Source organism: Danio rerio, chromosome 12 (assembly GCF_052040795.2).
Source record: "Danio rerio strain M-AB ecotype USA chromosome 12, GRCz13ab, whole genome shotgun sequence".
Classification (NCBI taxonomy): domain Eukaryota; kingdom Metazoa; phylum Chordata; class Actinopteri; order Cypriniformes; family Danionidae; genus Danio; species Danio rerio.
In genome coordinates this window covers 17990178-18003309 of record NC_141032.1, presented here as the reverse complement: position 1 = coordinate 18003309, position 13132 = coordinate 17990178, and the positions used below count along the sequence as shown (strand labels likewise).

Genomic DNA, 13132 nt, shown 5'->3' with positions numbered 1-13132 from the left:
ATTACAGTCCTGCTGATCCTACATAAAGGCTGTCAGGTGTAGTCTACTGTACTGACAATAATAACAGTAATTCAAAATATAATAATCATAAAATAAAATACACCACAGTTGTAATTGTATTATCACAGAAAAGTACCAGCAAGATGTTTTCTTTACATGTAAAATCACAGGATACAAATGCACAAAGCTCCTGTAAACACACACACACACACACACACACACACACACACACACACACACACACACACACACACACATATACATATATATATATATATATATATATATATATATATATATATATATATATATATATATATATAGTATAAAAAACTTTAATCAGATTGAGCATGAAAGCTATAAAGCAGCTTATTTTGCTGGTTTGTTTTGCATAGCTATAATTTATAATTAGTGCAAATGGCTAAATTCGTTTAGTGGGCTCTATGGGAGTAAATGTATGCATAAGGCATTTTTTTTCAGAAGCTACCGTTTCATTTTGTAAATATTCATCTGGGTCAACTCGTACGACAGTAGTCACCCTACAAAATTCCTTATAAAAATACATCACCATTTCATAGCACTGCTAAGATCGTGAGCTGAGACATACGCAGTGCTGGGAACTGTATTTTTACTCGTTTTCGACGAAAAGTAGTCGTTTGCAGACCAACAAGCATTCGGAAAAAAGCTACCGCGTCGGCCTTATGTTTTGCTTCCCTTTGGTTCTTTTTATAAATGTGAAGCGGCTATGCTAACTTCCCTAGCACAACTTAATGCCCAACTGGCAAAACGTACTTCTATACCTCAAACGAATGCGCAGTTCAATTAGAAAAGAGACAACGCACGAATGTTTTCACACCGACTCAGCAGAATAGCGTTATTGTATTTGCATTTTAACACTAGTACTTGATAGCTAGCCAATGGCCACTAAATGTATCTCAATATGTCACTACAGGGTGAATTCTGTTTCTTGCCATCTCTATACATAATATGACATTATTTCGACCCCCAAAAAGGCTAACTGTTGGTCTTAGTTTTTACAAGCTTGTTTGTGCTCTCGTTTATGTTAATCCACACTCCATTACCCTACATCTGGTTAGCAAAACAATGTTGTCTTTAGGTTACAAGCAAGAAACAAGTCAGTAATGTTTTGTTTGGATATGCATTATTTAACCTGAACAAGGGACGCATATTTCGGTAATTATAAATCGCAACGTCACCTCGACTGTATCTTTTTTACGTTTGAATTGAGAAAATACACTTATGTTGAAAGAAGAACTACTTTATGCGTGAGGTGTGAGCAATCGTCACAAGGGCGCAGGGTGTTTAATGTTAGCACACATATGCTAAATAACTAAGCACGACAGATAATATGAAATTTGTGCGGTTTTTAAAATACAAAATGGCTTCAACATAATTTACCGTGTTACTCATTTGTAAATCTGTGAATGTTTATTATGTTATAGAATTAAGCGGATGTTTCTACCCGCTTCGGCTACGTTTGGTAGTGTCCGCTAGAGTGGCCGGGACAGCTTTCTTTCTGATTGACAACTAAAACCACCAATCATAATGCTTTAATTGGCCAGCAGACGGACAAAAAACTTTGTATCCAATGAAAAGGATTAGTGGGTGTATCCCGGCCTGGGCAGAAAACTATTGTTGAATTGTGGGTAATGGAGGTTTCGTGGCAGAGATGTGGTCGTGCGCAATGCTTCGTGGGACTTCAAGTCCCACAAAACACGAGAAAACTGTAGGGCTGGCCGCATGCGCTTTTACGTGGGGGAGGCAATAAATTCACAAGCTCCACTCCTCTCCGAAGCAGAAGCGAATTGGAGATTGACTTGGAGGGAGATGCTCTTGTATTCGTTGAGACAGCGTTAAATAGTAGAGGGAACGTAAATAGTTAAAATCAACAGTATCATATAGCATATCAACTCAAACACGAGATTTGAGTTAAACGGTAAGTTAACTGAAATATAACTTGTGCGTGTTTGTTAATGCTGTTTCTTATGTTTAAACAGTGCACTTTATGAGTAAACACTGACTTTTTCCCTCTTGGGTGTTTTGTGCGTTGTTTAAAATGATAGTGTTTATAAAGTTTGTTTTCTTTCATATCACAGTTTAACATACGATTGTATCCCCATCTGACTGATCAGAAACTTGTATCTCCTTCAGGTGGGAGTGTGCAGTTATGGAGCTTATTAAAGAAGAAACTGCACCGGAGGATGACAGCAGGGGGCGGCAGAGAGATTGTCGGACGAGTGTTGTGTCCTCGAAACAAGTGCAAAGAAATCAGTTGGAGATTTGTCCTGGTTTGGTGTCAGGAGATGTGCATCCAATGTGTCGGGATCGGAGTGATCCTGAGCCCAGGACTGGCGATGCAGCAAGTGACGACGGGTTTCCTGCAGACAAAACGAGTAGTAAGAGAGACTCTGAATGCGCGGCAGTAAACACCGATGGGGTGTCTGATGGCCGCCAGGGCAAAAAGAAACACAGACGGCGACCCTCCAAGAAGAAGCGCCGCTGGAAGCCGTATTTTAAACTGACATGGGAGGAGAAAAAAGAGCTGGATGAACGCGAGACCGCGCGGGCGTCGCGAGTGCGCGCCGAAATGTTCGCTAAAGGTCTCCCCGTCGCACCGTACAACACCACCCAGTTCCTAATGGAGGAGCACGACCGTGAAGAACCCGATCTCAACACTGAGCTGGGAGGTCGAAAATCCGGGGCAATCCGCTCCGAGGACACGGCCAGTGAGGACGAGAATTTCGAGGCTGAAGAGGACGACGAGGAGGAAGGCGGCGGAGGTAGCGACGGTATGGGAAGACCAGGGCAAGCAGGTGGGGAGTTTTTGCAGAAGGACTTTTCTGAGACCTATGAGAAGTACCATGTAGAGGCGCTTCAGAATATGTCTAAACAAGAACTAGTTCGGGAATACCTGGAGCTGGAGAAGTGCATGTCGCGGTTAGAAGAGGAGAACAACTGGCTTCGCCACGTCCGGAGAAACCCCGAGTCCCCTGCTGACGGGACTGGCTCCCAGCGCGTGCGAGAACTGGAGGTTGAAGTGGAGAAACTGAGGGCCGAGAATAACGAGTTATTACTAAAAACGCCCGCAAGTAATGAGCCAGGACTCAATCAGTCTCAGCCGAGCTGAATCGTTTTTCCGTTTTTACACGGAAATTGACACCGTTTCTGTAAATTTCATGTCTGTTGTAACAATACTCTCTCGGCCTTTGTCATAAGTTTTTTTTCTTTCTCTTTTTTTGACAACTATTCTTCTTGTGCCCATAATTTTTGGTCAGTCCACTTAAATATACGTTCGTAATTTGTACAATTGAGCTGATAAAACGAGTAACCTGCTTTCCATTTGTAAGGATTAAAAACGGTCAAAACTGAGCACTTTTTGTTGTTGCGCCAGTTTTTGCTGCAGTTACAAGTACATCTCCGCTAACTTCTGGTGTTTTGTTACCTTGCCATAACTGAATGTTTAATAGCGCCTTTCACTCCGAAACAAATATAGCGTTTCAGATTCATCTCTGATACAGTGTGTTAATGCATGGAAGATGTTGTAAACGGTGGAAAACCGTTAATATGTTTTGCCCAAATATATTGTTAATTAAATTAATTTCATATTTTAATTCCAATTCAATTGCTTGTCAGTGTTTACAGAAGCTTTTTTTTATTTGTGATAATTCTATTGACACACCCAATCAACAATCTTAAAGGAGACTAATGTTGAACCAATAAAACGTAAGTGCATACATTTGCCAAATTTTGGATATTAATATCGGTACACAATTTTAAGTCTTGGGTTTCAAAACGTGAAATTGTAACTCGTACTAGTCAGTCAGAATATGTGAATTTGTGCCAGTTCTGTGCAGAAGATTTGTGTATGTGTTCGCGTGTTATCATTTATTATGTGGAACGAGTTTGAGAGTAGTAACCACGCATGAAGAAAACAGTTCTTAAAAGTGATGTCAATTCATTTAGAACCACTTGTTTGGTAAACAATGCAAGTCTCATATCTAATACAAGACATCGTTATTACTTTACAAACTGTATTGCACACAAATTCTATTTGTAAAGTCAATATTACTGAAATTAATAAAACAGTAGGAATATTATATTAATTTACATGCATTTACATTAGTAAATAGAATCTATGATGGGCTAAATATCTGCAAATGTCTGTGTGCTGATCCCGTGTGGCCCTACAGCTCTGGAGAAGCTTGATCTTTAAAGGTATAGTTCAACCAAAATTGAAAATTTACTCGCCCTCAAGTCATTACAAGTCTTCTGCTGAACACTGACGAAAGCTACAAACCTGTAATTACTGGCTTGAATAGTCGAAACCAATACAATGGATGTCATTGGTTACGGTTTTCTTTTCTTTTTTTTAGAATATTATATTTTTGTGTTCAACAGAAGAAAGTGAAACCGGTTTGGAACAAGTGGCGGATAAGTAAATGAGACCATTTTCAGTTTTGGGAGAGCTATGCCTTTAAGTTAAAATAGCAAACGTTGTAAAGGTAAGCAGTGTCACAAAGGTTAACATCACATGTTGATTAACCAAAATCCTTTTATTATGATGCAGGCTTTTTCACAGAATTATTCATTAACAGCACAAAGGTTTTTAGACTTGCCACAAAAAAAAAAAAAAAAAAAACATATACAAAATGTACAGATAAAATTAGAAATAGATCAAATAAAGTGTTTAATTTTAAGTTTAAAAAGTCAAGAATGATTGTTGATACTACTTTAATGAAAGGTTTTGATCCACTTCAAATGTTGATTTTCTCTCTCTCTCTCTCTCTCTCTCTCTCTCTCTCTCTCTCTCTCTCTCTCTCTATATATATATATATATATATATATATATATAAACAGTACATATTTAATTAAAGTTTTGTATGTTTGTTGCAAAAGTGGGTTTTCACAATCACCCATAATCCTCATGTGCATGCACAGGATTTCAAACAGGTTCATAGCTTAAGAAGGTTCAGCAGTCATCTCAGTGACACATGTCAAGTAGGCAGTAGAGGACGAAGCACAGTGAGTTGGCATATCATGACAACAGCTATAGCATCTCAAAAGACATCAATATATATTTTTGAAACGGATGGAAATGTAAAGCGATGGATAACGGGTACAAGGCAGGTATTTGTTTTTTTAATAAAACTGCTTCAGACCACAATCTTTTTTTGAACAGTCTAATAACTTCTTTATGAGTATGTGTTAAACATTTTATTTATTTTCCCTTTGAGAGACCGGCTTTAACCTATAGCAATGTGACATTTATGTTCTGCACATGACATTTGACCCTTTAGATGCTCAAAATATGGCCCGTGGGCCAAAGTTGGCCTATTGTAACCTTTGATTTTGCTCACCATCCCATCTGAGGATGCTAGTAAGGATTTGGGCAATCTCTTTAACAGAGATCGTCATTTCTAAATTGACCTAACCATTTTTTGTTTGTTTTATTTCGCTATAAAAAAGCAAATTGAAATTACATGTGTCAATTAAATATAAATGAATCTGTTTTAAAATGTAAATGCTGTCACTCGACTAAGCAGAAGACATAGGGGACCAAATCAAGGCAAAAGTGTAACTATATACTGTTATAAATTAGAATTTTTGTTTTTACTGTAATAAGGTGAGTATTATATATATATATATATATATATATATATATATATATATATATATATATATATATATATATATATATATTGTTTTAGGTAATATATAGCAATGTTTTTTAGTTATTTTTGAATAATAAATAAATAAGGAAATTACCATGGCAACTATATTTACCTTCGGCCCATTGGCCACTTTAAGAAAATCACCCCTGCTCTAGTACACAGGTGTCAAACTCAGTTACTAGAGGGCCGCAGCTCTGCACAGTTTAGTTCCAACCCTAATTAAACACCTGATCAAACAAATTGAGTCCTACAGGCTTGTTTTAAATAGGTAATGCCTGGAGTCACACTCCAGTTGACAATGCAAAGTTCTGTCATACGGCACTATTAAAAAGAGACAGGATTAAATAAAATGATTAGACATTAAAAAAGTGAGCGGTTGCTCCATAATTTAAATGTCTGTACAGTGAGGTCATGTTTTGATCTTCCATTGGTTTCACAGTGACGTGATGCTATTTCGCAGGTCAGAGTTCACAAAGCTTGAACCTTGCAACACAGCAAACTGGGAAACCTGTCACATGAACTTGCTTTTCCTGTCTACCACATTCGCAAGTGTATGAATGTAAGTCTATGGGGTGAAAAGTGTAGTGTGACCGAGGCTTAATTGTTGAAGCAGGATTGGAACTGAACTGTGCAGGGAAGTGAGTTTGACATCCCTACTCAAGTAGGTAATAAAAAGGCATAGGGTACAAGTAACTTAGGTAGAAACCTGTACAGTCAGGACAACACCACCATACAAAATGAAGTAGGCTATATTATATAATATGACTCTGAATCCACACTGTTACATGCAAGTGCTTTTAAAAACCTATTTTGTCACCTCATACAGTTGACAGTTATATATAAAAACATACATATTTGAAGTCAGATTATTAGCATTCTTGATAAATTTTAATTATTTAAATATTTTCCCCCAAGTCCTGTTTAACACATTTCTAAACATAATAGTTTGAATAACTTAATTCTAATACCCGATTTATTTATTTTTGCCATGATGAAAGTACATACTATTTTACAAGATACTTATATTCAGCTTGAAGTGCAATTTAATGCTTGGTTAATTAAATTAACTTGGCAAGCTAGGGTAACTAGGCAAGTCATTATATAACAATGGTTTACTCTGTAGCTGATTGAAAACAATTGCTTAAGGGGATCAATAATATTTATGTTAATTAAAAAAAAAAAAAGGAGCACTAAAGGACTGGATTAATTTTTCAGTGCGTTAAAAAAAGACATTCTGTCATCATTTCCTCATCCTCCACTTTTTCCAAACCTGTTTTAAGTTTTTCCCAAACAATAATAAACTTTAAAATAAAAAATATATATTGAACATTCTTCAGAATATCTTATTCTGTGTTCAACAGAAGAAAGAAGCCCAGGAAGAGGAACTTTTTTGGTTCTCAATCTAGCAACGAGATTATTTGCAAAAACTGCTCAAGAAGAACATGGTGACAGCAATAGGTCATATGAAAGAGAGTCAGCCTGCACTAAAGAAAAGCAGCTGGACACAACAACACTGAAGGCCATGTTAATGAAGAGCAGCATCCACATGTAGAGAAGAATGACATGATGTACTCAAGAGGACAAAGGTTAATTCAGGGATCACTGACATGGTAAAAAAACATTAATAAACAAAAATGAGATGGAAAAATAAAATAAATCAGGAACGCTATCCTCAGCTTACCGTACTGTCTGCACTTCATCCCTTCTATGGCAGAATCATTGTTTGGAATACTTTCACATATTGTCTCAATTTATTTTGCGAGAGACTGTTTGAGATATTTGAGTGCTGTGTTGTATTGGAGTAGTTGGGGGAAGAAGAAATGGTTGGCTGTGGTGATGGTCTTATCTCAGGTAGCTGTTGCCTGAATACAGACAGCTACTGAAACTGAATATGACCCATTTGATGCTTCCTTATCTGTAAAATAATGTTCTTCTTAATCCTCCTTGTTTTTTATATTCGTCTTTATCCACCTGTCCTGATTTTATCCCATCTTGCTGACCTTCTCGTTTTTGTTTTTTTTCTAATTTTCAGGATCTGTGTCTTTTTTGTCGTGTTTCAACCATTCTGTTGTCACTCATTTCCTCATAATCGCTGGTTTTGATTGGCTCATGTTCAGAGTCTTCATCTGCACTGCTGTCTGCAGGACAGCTGCTCTGGTGTTTCTTTTTCTTCCAGGTTATGGCTGATATGTCAGACAGGGAAAGGAAGTTCTTGGCACTAAGATCTTTCTTGGAAGTTCCCTGTAACAGAAGAAGTAACATTTAAGTGTGGAAAAAGCAAAGATTATAAGATTGAAAGATTAGAATAAAGGTTCGAAAATGAGATTTTCGATAGAAAAAACAATTCAGCGTTTTAGTTAACCTTTCAAAAACAGTTCTGAAAGGTTAAATTATGCTATTTGTTTTTGTTTTATGACCCTCATCTTCTTAAACAGATAAATATTAAGTCTGTTTAAAGAAAAGAAGCAGTTAGTTTTGCTAATATTCACACCTCAAAGCACATTCATACACTGTGCATTTGTTGTGACACTGTGTTTCTTTGTGACAGTGTGTCTCAACCCTGTTCCTGGAGGACCACCAGCTCTGCACATTTTCCAGGTCTCCTTAACCAAACACAACTAATTCAGATTGTCAGTTCATAAGCGGAAACTGAAAGACCTTTAATGGGTGTGACAGCCAAAGGAGACGTCCGAAACATGCAAAGTTAGTGGCCCAGGAATGTGGTTGAGAAACACTATTAGGAAATCATGGGCATCAGCACTGCACCAAAATAATGTCATATAGCCCACATGAAAAAATACAATAGAAGTTTGTAGTAAATGCTACAGTGTTTTTGAACCATAAGTGTATTGCACTATAAACAGTACAACCCTTTAATGAATGCTACAGCATACAGAGATCTGATATCTGTAATGAATGCTGCAGTATACTTTAGTTTTTACTACAGCAGCCATTGATGTTGGAATGTTGGCTGTGTTACCATAGCAACTATGGAACCACCACAACAGATTAATTGAAGTAATTTACCATAGTATTATTTAAAAATATTCTAGTATTTGCTATTAATTACTAGTGTGTTGTTGATTAGAAGCCAAAATATTAGAAAGCAATATTTTTTACCTAAAATGATTTGAAGTTGGTTATTTCTATCTTTAAGCATAGTGTGTCATTGGGAAATATCAGTTTACATTTCAATTTGCTAACAATTGTATTGATGCAGTGTGGTTTTTGTTTGCAAGAGGAGTCTGACAGCAGCTAATTTGACATGCAGAGACCTCACAAAAAACAGCAAACATGAGACAGATTAAATCTAGAAGAACATCTTCAAGAAACCTGCCTGGTAAAGCTTCAGTACTTGAGATGTCTAGATTGATGTAAAATGATGTAAAAGTGAAAAGTTACTTGCACAAATAAATAAATACATTTTCTTTGTTAGTAAACTTGTATTATCAGCATTTGGTTGGCATTGTTAATGTTTTTTTTTTCATCATTAGTGGTGACTGTCTTCCTTCTGATTTTGATTAAATATGAATACCCATTGCTTGATGGGTATTATATAACAATTATTATGCTAGTGCATATAGTTTAGTTATGTTATTATATTACTGTACAATTCACTACACACTTTTTATTGCCTCTATATTCTATATTCTATTCTGTAGTATCTGCTTATATAATTATGATTTGTTGTAATTCCACTAGTATTATAATATTAGTATTACTCATACTCTAATTAAAGTAATTACAAACTTTTATTTTGGATGTGAATAATCGAGATTAATTGTTTGACAGTAGTAAAACAAATACATCATAATACATGACATCCTGACATCAAAACAACATACCTTGTCATAAATCTGTCATAAACATGGTTGCTATGAGGCTATGATAATTGTCATGAACATGAATATCGACAATATTTTGGACAATTTTTTAAACAAAACAGTTTTTATTAAAAGAGGCATCTCTTATAAAGCCACATTAAGGTCATTCTATTTGTTTTTGTTTAGCTTTTCTTTCAGTGTAGAAAAAAGTATTTTCGTTGTTGTATAAAATATTGTATGTTGTTATTTTAAAAGTGCCATATACACATAGTTTTTCTAGGCTTTCAAAGTCAAAAGTACTATTAATGGACTGACAGGAAATTCTTGGTTTATTTAAAATATCTTCAATGTGCTCAAAGGATGGACAGAGATATCGTGTAACATGAGGGTGATGTATTGTTGACAGAATTTTTAAAAGTATATATGCGGAAGTATGCAGGAGGACTTTTAATTTGTCAGTAACCTGGGTCAAGCGCCTCTGGTGAAATGTATGCCATTACAAAATGGGAACGTTTAAAGTCTGTTTTCTTTATAAATCAGTCATCTTCACTAGCTGAGTGCTATCCGATTTAAAGTGGGTTTCAGAATGTACAAGAAGCACTGCATTAAATTAAGATTTTCCCCGCCATGTCTTTAAAATATGAACATTTATTTTATCCCAGTATATTCAATGGAGCTTCTGCGCTAGCCTGCTAATCACGCGTGCGTGCGTGTCAATGGTTTTAATTTCATTTTATGCTTGATAGGATTGACGAAGTCTATTTAACTGACTTGCTTTGTTAATTGAAAAAACTTAGTTAAGTTTTTGTATTATTTTCTGTATGTGTATTCATATGTATCCTTATTTTATTGTCATTTCTATATTCTTTAGTAATTTTCAATAGCTATCTATCCATTTCTACAGTATATGCACATTTATTTATATTTATTTATACAATAATATATTTGTGCATATACATTAGTAAATACCAACGCCACAATTGTAATCTGACAAAATAGCTCATGATCACAATGCAAAAATGAATACACGTATGTATGTTGTACCCCACATTTATGTTGGGGTAAAATGTTCAATAAAAAATAATCAAAAATCAATCAAAAATCAAGGTACTCAACTTACAAAAATTATTAAACTAATTTGAAAATTTTTAGTTTATATATATTTTTTCCCAATAACTTGTTTGAATTTAAATGTAATATATTTATATTTCTAAAGATGTTATCCATTAAAGCTCTTTAACCCTCTACCAGTGTTGCTCTTTATGTTCATTTTCCTGCAACTGTTTCTCTAAGACAAACATTCTAATTGTTTTGCGTTTTATTTTTATTTTTTTGTGGTGCCTATTCTAACAGACTGACATCTATTGTGAGTTATTGCTAAATGCAAACTAAACTAAACAAAAACAAAACAAAAAACCCAATGGATTAACTTGTCACATCCACTCACGAAAAAAAAAAAAACAGACATCACCTCTGTTATGTTATGATGACATATTCACCATTCAAAAAAGTTGTAATAAAATGAAATTTTTGTAAATGAATCAAAAGTATGTGTTGCCAAATGGCAACACTGTGCAATAGTGGAATGTGCAATATTGTAATGGGTTGGCTAGCTAGCAAGGTCAGCAGCAATCTTTTAAGTTGTAACAATAACAACATTAATGCTAGTGATATAATGCTGATTAGTCGTATGTTAGTGGCCATTGTTGCAGGCATGCTGCACTACAAAAATAAGCTGCTGCCTAACAACGGCATTCTCGTTAGACAATTTGTCTGACATTGATGAGCACTGCAGCCACTTTACAATCACAAGTACCATAAAAGTACTGCAAGAGCAAAAACGAGAACAGGCACCCAGATCAGCTCGGCAGTTGCTCAAAATCAGCTGTGAACTCCTTTGATGATGACACACTTTATTCTCATTTATTACATGCTGTCATGACAAGGATGACATACATTATGTGATTTATTTTTTTCCCTGTTACTGTATTTAACCAATATTTATGAAATATATAATATTTGATTAAACACACACACAAAAAAAACAAAAAAACGTTCATATTGTACAAGAATAAAAGTTTGGAAAAACATTCTGGTGAACCTATTGCTGGATCTATACACACGAATAATATTGAAAAAAAATATGTACCATTCAAAAGTGAACGATTTTTTTTAAGATTTAAGAAATATATTAAAACCAAAATGATTGTAAGTATACCCTGTAACTTTCCTCCCTATAGTCTAATCTCTATTTTTCTCCTTTCTTATTGGATGTTTCAAATACAGTATAACCTTTATACCTTTACAGTATCTCTCTCTCTCTCTCTCTCTTTCTCTCTCTCTCCTCTTTATTTATATATATATATATATATATATATATATATATATATATATATATATATATATATATATATATATATATATATATATATATGTATGCTGTTTATGTTAAATATTTACACAAGCACGCACATTTTTCAGAATTTACCATTGATAGGTCTGTGTTCACAGTTTTTCAGTTGTCAACTAAAACTCCACATTTTCATAAGATTTAACACACAGGCCTAAACAGCGGCACTCATGGTCAAAATGACACATTTTGCTTGTAAAAAGCACATATTGTGTCAAAACATTTAAAATATTAAACAAAACCTAGTTTTACCTTCAAACAACACAACTTGCAAACAAGTATATGAGCTCTTTCAAATAATCATTACACAAAATACAAAATACAGAACTTAGTGCACCACCATTGCTTGCCATTGTAGCTTTTTGCCAGTGTCATTTGTTGTCTTTCAATTTGGACTGTCAAATTTTCCTTTTAGCAAAGAATTGGATCCAGAATAAGACATGCTTTGATTAAATTTATATTGAATTCATGAAATTTTTCAAACTGTGGCTGAAAACCGAAATGCTGTAAAAAAAAAAGACAAGTAGCAAAATACTGGCAATATTAGAGAAAACACATGTAAACCGATATACAGTCAAATCTATTGGGAGTAAAGGACATAGCCACTATTAACCTCCTTCATCTATGCTGGCACAGAACAACACAGACCTTCCACCGTTTTTATAAGGTTTGCAGACTGATTGCTAATTGAAGATTTGTGTGAAGGAGTGTCAAACCGGTGCTTCAGTGATTTCATACTGATGTTGGTAGTTTCTAATAGTTAGGAATAGATGGTTTCTGTTTGGTTACCACCATAACTAAAACAATGGAGTTTGGACTGCTTGAATGAAATCTGTGTTAACTGTTTTGAAAAATAGTGGGGAAAATGTGTCAACCCAATGAGAAAGGCTTTACACATTTGCAAGACCTGTCTTCTGCTCTGCTGGGATAATAAAAATGAAGTGGAACCTAGTTTCTTTAACCAGTTCAAAGTAAACAAAAAAAACTGTAAATCAATCATGTATCAAAGATGAACCATGCCTTAATTTTCTATATATTTTATCTTATTTATTTTATTTACATATTATATCTCACCTTAGAGGTATAGCAGAGTCACGGCTGGTGGAATCTGTAAGGAACAGTAACAGGTTACAGTCAAGGCTAATGTTACTCCAAATCAGTTGGTCAATATTCAGACTATTGTTTAAGACAGTGTCTTACTTCAA

The 13132-nt window shown here is 34.9% G+C and overlaps 2 protein-coding genes across 5 annotated transcripts in view; one reads left to right on the top strand and one right to left on the bottom strand.

Moving 5' to 3' along the window:
- Nucleotides 1–1817: 1817 nt before the first annotated feature.
- On the top strand, nt 1818–3391 carry hexim1 (HEXIM P-TEFb complex subunit 1). Its single transcript, NM_001098389.1, is given in 2 exon segments — nt 1818–1957; nt 2173–3391. A coding segment is annotated over 1 exon segment (960 nt). The 5' UTR covers nt 1818–1957; nt 2173–2188; the 3' UTR covers nt 3149–3391.
- Nucleotides 3392–6793: 3402 nt separating this feature from the next.
- Nucleotides 6794–13132, bottom strand: part of arhgap23b (Rho GTPase activating protein 23b) — a 71938-nt gene continuing 65599 nt past the window's right edge. For 2 of the 4 annotated variants that reach the window (XM_087276015.1, XM_087276014.1), the window contains exons 23-24: nt 13002–13035; nt 6794–7934 (exon numbers count right to left, since the gene is read on the bottom strand). In XM_087276015.1, coding sequence (XP_087132141.1) covers nt 13020–13035 — 16 coding nt within the window. In that variant the 3' untranslated portion in view covers nt 6794–7934; nt 13002–13019. The remainder of the gene's footprint in view (nt 7935–13001; nt 13036–13132) is intronic. The other 2 variants (XR_015503981.1, XR_015503980.1) reach the window with 1 other exon arrangement.